Here is an 8,236-nt window from a genome sequence, read left to right as displayed (position 1 = left end):
CAATGAAGAAAAAAATCGAGGAAAGAAGAACAGGGTCCCAAACAGGCCGGCACCCAGCACGAAGCCCGAGAGTCCAACCCCGTCCTAGTCCGGCCACCCCGCCCCGGGGTCAGCTTGGCAGGGAAAGGGAGCCGGGTCTGGCGGGTGACCTGGGGGCCAGCCGCAGCCCTGACCCACCTCCAGCTCCGCGATGATGCGGTCCTCGTCGTCCTCGTCCTTGATGGCAGAGGCCATGATGGGTGGGGTGGAGGCCGGGCGGGCCACCTCGGACACCGTCCGGCGCAGCTTCACTTGGGGTTTTTGCACCTCCAGCTCCTCGGACTCGGCCTTCTGCAAGGCCCAGGCCCCGTCAAGCCCAGGCTCTGCCCCGCCTCCAGCATCAGCTCCCCTCCTAGGCTCCATGGGCTCTCGACCATCTCCCACCTGCCCTGGCTCCTCGTCCTCCCAGGGTGTCCCCTTCCCATGGGGAAGCCCAAGCCGGAAGCGGAGTCCCCGCTGGCCAGCTTCTTCTTTCCTGCCACTTCCTCTGAGAGAGGGGACCGCCCGGAGGATCTCTGGAGGCCCCTCAGGCATCCCCCTAACTCAGCCCCCTCGCCCCCTGCCCCAGGTGGGGTGGTACCTTGATGAAAGTCGAGTCCTTCTTGCTGGTGACCACAACCTCTCCGGTGCGTGTGGTGGTCAGGCCATGGGAGGAGGGGAAGCTCCGGCGGGGAGGCGGTGGCGGGGGTGACTTGGAGGGCTTCTCCGTGCGATACCGGGGCACCGTCAGCTCATCTGCAGGCAGCCAAGGGGCTGGAGGTCAGGGGACCTGTGCCACCGCTGACTCCAAGGGGCTAGACCAGGGGTCCTCAAACATTTTAAACAGAGGCCAGTTCACTGTCCCTCAAACTGTTGGAGGGCCGGACTATAGTTTATAAAAAAAACTATGAACAAATTCCTATGCACACTGCACATATCTTATTTTGAAGTGAAAAAACAAAATGGGAACAAATACAATATTTGTATTTGCATGTGGCCCGCGGGCCGTAGTTTGAGGACCCCTGGGCTAGACCTTGCTTCCTCCTCCTCCTCTCTTACCTCCCCCTGCAACCCAGCCCCAAGCCCCGTCACTCCTCCTCTAACGGCGCTCTCATCCCTCCATACTCCAAGTGCGGTGCACGGACCAGCAGCAGCGGAGCGCCCTGGAGCTTGTTAGAAATGCAGAAGCTCAGGCCCCTCCCAGAGTTGCTGGATCGGAAGCCAGATTCTGGCAGATCCTCAGGCGATGTCAGGTACACGTTGGAGTCTGAGAAATGCTGTTGTCCTTCACCTCTTCCCCCCCTGCTCCTCAGCCCCTGCCCTGGTCTGGACCTCTGTCCTTTTTCCATCAAGAGAGAACAATCCCTATTGCAAGAGCCTGCCCCTGCCCACCAGGCTCTCCCCCTGATTTTTCTGGTGGTGGGGACTGTTTCCAGGGCCAGGTGCAGAAGAGTCACTCACACCTGACACTCCTCTGCCTGTGATCCTCCGTGGCTCCCCATTACCCAAAACCACATGCCACCTCCCTGTCCCCGCACCCTCTGCACGTGCCAATCTTTCAGCCTCAGCTTGCCACTCCCTGGCCCGGACCCTGCTGGACCCTCCAGACATGTGCACACGCCGTTCCCTCTCCCGCATGCCCACGCTCACTGGCCAGGGAAGCACCTACATGTTTTCAAGGCTCCAATGGAAAGGGCCCTCCCATGGGAAGCCCTTGCTGCCCTCCCCGGGCTCCTCTGGGACTGCTCCACACCAGAGCTCACCTCCACTACTGCACTTAGCACCACATCCTACTTCTGCTTTACACACCAGCCTGGGACAGAGGACATGACCACACTGGGCTTAGTGCCCTCGTCTGTAAAATGGGAATAACCACCGTAACTGCCTCCTGGGGCCGTTGAAAAATTATAAGAATTAATATATAGGAAGCATTTGGGGCGGTTCTTGTCACATAGTAGGTGCCTGATAAACATCTATGTTAGTATCAGTCCCCCACTAAATTTTAAGCTCCTTAGAAGCAAGCAGTGTCTTATTCCTTATTCCCAGCACCTAGCGCACAGTAGGTGCTCGACAAATATGTGTGTGGCAGGAATGAATAAGTGAATGAGTGATGATTGCCATTTCTGGTTCAGATTTGTGCCTCCCCTGTGAGCTCACAGGCTGGGGTGGGGGGCCGGGAGCACAGGAACCATGTCTATATGGATCAGCGATGCACCCTATGTCAGCACAGCCTGGCTCAGGGCACGTGCTGGGTCTGCCTGGACTTGCTCCTCCTCCCTGCGTGGTCCCCTCAGCAGCAGTCAGGCCAATGGGGAAAGCCCTGGACGGGCCCAGCTCTAACCCAGACTCTGCGCCTCCCTTCAGTGGCTGAGGGTCAGGCTGCTGATGTCCCAGCACCTCCCTTCTCCAACAGCCTGATCACAAAGATTCTCACTCCCCCGTGCTTCCCCCATCAACCTGAGATCTTCGGAAGATGGGGCTTCCCTTCTGTGGGCTCCTCACCCGCCCCTATGTTCCCCCGTACCTGAGCCCCTCCTTCCACTGGGCTCCGTTCGGGGGGCTGCCTTCTGGCCGTGGGGGACCTTGGGGGGCTTGTGGTCAGGGGTGGGGGCCGGGCCTGGGTGGGCCTTGCTCGCACAGTCCAGGTCAGGGATGGCCTTCAGCAGCTCCGCCTGTGTCTCCTCCAGCAGCCGATTGATGTCCTTGGCGCTATACTGGGTCAGGGCCGCCCGCTTCTCCTCCCAGTCCCGCTCAGCAGCCTTAAGAGGAGGGGGCAAGAGTCAGGACTACAGTGGCCGCCCGGCTCCTGGGCCTTGGGGGCCTCAGCCCCTTCCCCCAGGCACACATGCAAGGAATGGTAAAGAAAGCCCCACATTTGGCCCAGCCCCCCGGAGACCCGGGAACTTCTCCTTGAATATTACAAGCTTTCTCCATGAGCCTTTATAGACTACTCTCTGGACACACTTAGACCTGTTTCGGGACATTCTCTTTTGTTTCATTGATCACACAGTCTATTCTTATGCTAACGCCACACCGCTTTAGCTATTATGGCTTTATAATGTTTTTCTGACTAGTAGGCTGACCATCATCCTTAATATGCTTCTCAGACTTCCTCCTTCACCAGGAGGAATTACCCATGCCACGTCGGCACTTCCAACCTAGGATGGTGGGAAGAACCTGTGAGCCCAGCTGACCCCCTACCCCGGGCCCAGTACCTCCACAGACACAGCCTTGTCCACGCTTCTCTTGCCAAGAGCGTCCAGGCCTTTGGTGGGGTTGCCCCCCTTGGGGGTGGAAGGGGCTCCCTCAGCTGGTCCACTCAGCTCATGGAGGTTGAGCGGAGGGCTGGGGGGTGGCATTTCAAAGTCCAAGCTCTTGTTGAAGTCAGTCTCGGCGGTCACCTTCTTAGGGGACTGACTCAGGAGGTTGTTGGGGGGTGGCCACACACCCTCGTCCACTTGCCTGGGGTCGGAAGAGTTAGAAGCAGCTGTGAGACCAGCAGGGGGTGGGCCCACGGAAGGGAAGCCTGGCCTGAGGGAGGCGGGGTAAGAAGGGCCCTGGGTCTTGCAGGACAGAGGCGAGGGCCTGGGGAGGAGTGACCGCACCCAGCATTAGGGACAGACAAGCCTCGAACAGGTCAGAGTTGGGGTATAGCTCCAGCTGGACATCAGTGACCTTTAAAAGGGGAGTCCGGATAAGGGGTCAGGCTGATCTATCAATCTGGGCCCAGTGTGTGCCCCCGTGGGAAATCGGAGGTCAGAGGTCAGAGGCCAGGGGCAGAATGACCTTCGGATCTGGGCCAGCGTGTCTGTGACCCCGCGGCAGCGCTTGAGCAGCCCATCCAGGCGCTGGGGCTCCTCCTTCAGGAACTTCACGGCCTCCACCTCCACGCGCAGCACCACCCGCATCTTGCTCTGAAGGCCTGGGAAGTGAGCTGAGGGCACCGGGAGGAGTGAGCTGAGGGGGGAGCAGCTCAGAGGAGTGGGGGAATGGGCAGCAGAAAGGGCAGTGCTGGGTGGGAGGGAGGGAGTGGGGGGTGCAGCGGGGACGCCCACCTGGACCACGTGCCACATTCACCGGCCCCCAGCTCACCCTTGAGCTCGGTCAGTGTCTCCCCGAGCTGTTTCAGCACCAGCGCCTTCTCCTCCAGCTCGGGGCCCGGCACCAGCCGGTGGTTGTGGGAGACATCCCTCTGGATCTTCTCCACCGACTTCTCCAGGTCACTGCAGCCACAGAGAGACCCTCTCAGCCCCTGCTGGCCCCAGCCCCGCCCCCTGACATTGGGCAGCTGGAAAGAAATCAGGCCATCAGTCAGATCAAAATGAAAAGCCATCCACCAGGCCACGTGCCCAAGTGAAATCGGAAATGCCAGACCTCAGAGGTGAGACCTCAGAAGAGCTCCCTGACGGGGCCCCTGGATCTCCTGTTGAAGCTCCGGTCTTTAGCCACATCAGCTCAAACCTCCCTCCCGATAACTTGAACCTCCCATTCGCATTCTGCCAGGGAAGCAGCAGAGAACTTGGCGGCCTTGCAGAGCGCTAGCGGCAGCTACACGTGCCCCGAGGGGTCTCTTTTCTTGCAAGGTGGCACTGCCGTGTCCACCTACCTTTCTGCAAATGATCCAGACACTCAGCCTCTTTCTCTGAGGACAAAACTTCTTTTGATTTTCAACGGGCTTATGCTGAGCCTGTGTCGTTTTAAACCCCACATCTTTCTAAAATGTAAATCAGACCCAGCCACCACCCCGTGTTGAACCTTAAATGGATCCCATCGTTCTGCGGCTAAACGCCAAACTCTTCAAGGCAGTCAAGGAGGGCATGAGGGTAAGTAGTTGAAAATTTGGCTCCAGAGTCAGACAGACCCAAATCCCAATCCCAGCTCTGCCCACCCCCGCGGAGAGATCTTGGACAAGTTACAGACTCTCTCCAGGCCTCAGCCTCCTCATCCAAAAGATGGGGTGGTAAGAGCTCCTGCCTCCTGGGGCCATGGTAACGATTTCCAGAATTTCTCTGAGGTCCTTGCATGTGCTGCCCTCTCTGAGCTTTTTTTTTTTTTTTTGGTGCACCATTCCCGGAGGTACTGCAATACCGGGTCGATGCATGGAGTGGACGGAGCAAGCTCCTATTCCATCTCCCTGCTCCAAAAATCCATTTAATATACTTTCCTTGGATAGAGGATGTATCAGATATTAAACCGATACTACACTTGATCTTAGCCAAAAGGCCGAGAAGTGATCTCTGGGCTTTTTTTAATGCCATTTCCTCTGCTTAGAATATTCCATTCAAGCACACACACACACACACACACACACACACACACACCCAGACATGTGTGCACATACACATATACATGTGACTAATACACTTGTTCTCAGGCCTCAATGGGAACCTGTCCTTTACTCCTTACACCTGAGGTTGGGGGGTCTGCTTCCTGCCCCCCCCCCAGCCTCTGGGGCTCCTGTTCGCTGGACTGTGCAGCGCCAGGCAGGCAGAGCCGTGCCTTCCCGAGTCGTAGCCGATGCCCAGCACCTGGCAGGGTGCCTGGAGCAGAATAGCTTTCTAATAAATAACTGTGGGCTGAATGATTAAGTGAAGGAAAGAACTGTTGATCTCAGTGGGACCTGCAAAAAGGACTAAAAAAAGAAGAAAAAAAAAGAAAAAGAAAAAAGGAACAAGAAAGAAAGAACTGCCGCCCGGGTAGGTCACCTCAATTCTGTCCTCGAGTCACTGACATCCCTGACCCACATGCGGGACTTCACATGCTTCCCTGCCAAATCCCATCGGCTGGATTTCAGCTCCACCGTCCAAGTGGAGACAACTTCTGAACCTCAGTTCTCCCACCCGGCAGATCTGCTCGCCCTCAAAGCTCTGTCATCAGCAAATCTGATCAGCATGCCTTCTCCATCTTCATCCAACTAGTGGGTAAAAGACAGACGGCGCCGGCGCCCAGGATGAGTTCCTGTGACTCGGCATGGCCAGGGAAAGCGCTGGCGTGTCCCTAGCACTTCTTGTGTGCCAGGTGCACACTCAGCCCTCCCCTTTCGTTACCCGATTTCAGGGAGTTTTAACCTTTTCCATCTCGTGGCACACATACACTAATGACTGAAATGCTGTGGCACACCAACAAATGTATGATTCTGCCCATCTGACAAAAAATGGATAAAATTTTGATCCATTCACACCGGACGGCTATTTTTGTGTTGGCTGTTGTCATTTTTTTATTTGACAATCTAAGGGGAAAAGAAGTCAGCCCTCACACTGAAGAGTCTCGCGTTCGATTCTCGGTCAAGGCATGTGTGGGAGGCAACCAATCAATGTGTCTCTCTCACATCAGTATTTCTCTCTCTCCCTCTCTCTCTCTCTCTCTCTCCCTCCCTCCCTCCCTCCTTCTCTTCCTCTCTCCCTCCTTCCCACTCTCTCTAAAAATCAATGGAAAAAATACCCTCAGGTGAGGATTAACAACAAAACAAAAATAAGCCCGTGCCCCTGACTAAATAGTCAGGTATTGCATGTTTTAAAAATTCTTGCAGCACACCGGTTGAAAATCGCTGCCTTATTTAGTTCTCACCACAAATCCTGTGAGTGGGACCCATGATTATGTCCAATCTACACATAGATAAACAGTAGCTTAGACACCAGACAACACTTCCTAGCCTCCCTGGCAGTTAGAAGTGGCCGTAGACTGAGATTTAGCCGATGGCATACGAGTGAAAGGGGTACATGCTGTTTCCAGGCCTGGCTCACAAGAACCTCCCATGTAAGCTCTCCCGTGCTCTTTCCCCTTCACATTGGCTGAAAGGCAATGACCCTGTGGGTGATCTTGGAAGGCACATATTGAAGATGGCGAAACCTCCATTAGCCCGGGTCCCTGGGTGACTACATGAAGGAGGGCCATCCCACTAACCCACCCGATACTTTCCAGGAGAAAGAAAGACATGTCTATTACTTTTGAACCATTATATGATTTGTTACAGCAGCTACCCTAACTAATCAATTAGCCACCTCAACCGATACTACTGGCTTTGGCATTTTTATTAAAAAGAGGCTCCGGGAGATTAAGTAACGTATCATACAGCTATTTTGTGGCAAAGCAGGACCTACTCCTGTCTGACTTCAGCCTTTGGGTTCCAATGCATCTCCCACACTGGAGGACGCATAGTATTGGCCTTAACTTCCTGCAAGAGGCCAGGGCAAGAAGAAGGGGCAGAGGGGAGACAAGGAAGAGCAAGTGTGCAGGGGTAGGGAGGGGCCTGTCCACCTGATGCCTGGGGAGGCTCTGGGAGCTGGGCAGGGAGGGCCCTCATGGCCCAGCTGGAGCGACTGCAGGCCTGGTGTGCAGCGCAGCCAGGCACCACCCCAGAAAGGCAGGAACCCCCTTCAAAGGGTGGAGAAACCTGCCAGAAGCAATCTATCATCCCCCAAGTTCTCGCAAGAGAGCAGTGTGAGTGATAGGTTTGCTAACAGGGCAGGGGGTAGTGAGTCTGTGTGTTCCTGGAGAGCCAAGGGCCGCAGGAAGCTGAGGACCAGACACTCATATGACAAAGGCTTAAATCCATCCTTTCATTTCCTCTGCCTCTGTGCTTTTTTACTTCCTTTTATTTTCCTTTAATGTCTCAATAAAGTTGTGTTTTTTTAAAAATTCCAACCCAGCTCCTATGTGGTGAGTGAAAAGGGCAAAGAGAGAACAGAAAAGTCAGGTAACAGAATTCTCTGGGTTGGGCAGCTGCCCGGTCTACTTGGACATCGCACCTGAGCTGTCACTAAGCTTTCACACCTGGAGCGATGGGGGGCTGCAGCCAGCTTGTTTCCAAGTGGGATGACCCCTTATTTCATCTCAGCTCCAGGGGCATGGGGATCTTCGCATAGGTGCCACCAGGCTGTGTGGGCCCCAGGCTGAGGGGCAGGGGGACTTCTCAGGAGCCCCTTGCAAGAGGTACAATCAAATAGGACTTGGTGAGGACGCTGGGCTCCTCTGAGCAGCGTCTCCCAGCTCCCTGAGTCACTGTCCAGTTGAACCCATGCCCCCTCTGGAAAGAACTGCAAACATCTTAATACTTGGCACCGATGAGGAAGCCACAGCACAGAGAAGGGCTGAAACCGCCCCGATCACACCGCCTCTCAGTGCTGGAGCAGGACCTCAGGTCCCCTGTGCCCGGTGCCATCAGGAGGGAGGCCAGGGCAGGGCCTCTGTCTCTGACCAGGGAAGGCTGCAGTGGGGG

General features: G+C 55.7%; 1 protein-coding gene across 1 annotated transcript in view; it reads right to left on the bottom strand.

Annotated features, from left to right (window-relative positions):
• The window catches only part of SRCIN1 (SRC kinase signaling inhibitor 1), a 37,274-nt gene that overhangs the window by 11,061 nt on the left and 17,977 nt on the right, over nt 1–8,236 (bottom strand). Inside the window, exons 13-18 of the mRNA XM_014536223.1 lie at nt 4,111–4,241; nt 3,805–3,952; nt 3,234–3,480; nt 2,543–2,777; nt 620–774; nt 178–330 (exon numbers count right to left, since the gene is read on the bottom strand). Of these exons, the coding sequence (XP_014391709.1) occupies nt 178–330; nt 620–774; nt 2,543–2,777; nt 3,234–3,480; nt 3,805–3,952; nt 4,111–4,241 (1,069 nt within the window). The remainder of the gene's footprint in view (nt 1–177; nt 331–619; nt 775–2,542; nt 2,778–3,233; nt 3,481–3,804; nt 3,953–4,110; nt 4,242–8,236) is intronic.

The sequence above is a fragment of the Myotis brandtii genome, unplaced genomic scaffold (assembly GCF_000412655.1).
Source record: "Myotis brandtii unplaced genomic scaffold, ASM41265v1 scaffold157, whole genome shotgun sequence".
Taxonomy (NCBI): domain Eukaryota; kingdom Metazoa; phylum Chordata; class Mammalia; order Chiroptera; family Vespertilionidae; genus Myotis; species Myotis brandtii.
This window is presented reverse-complemented; position numbering and strand designations above follow the sequence as displayed.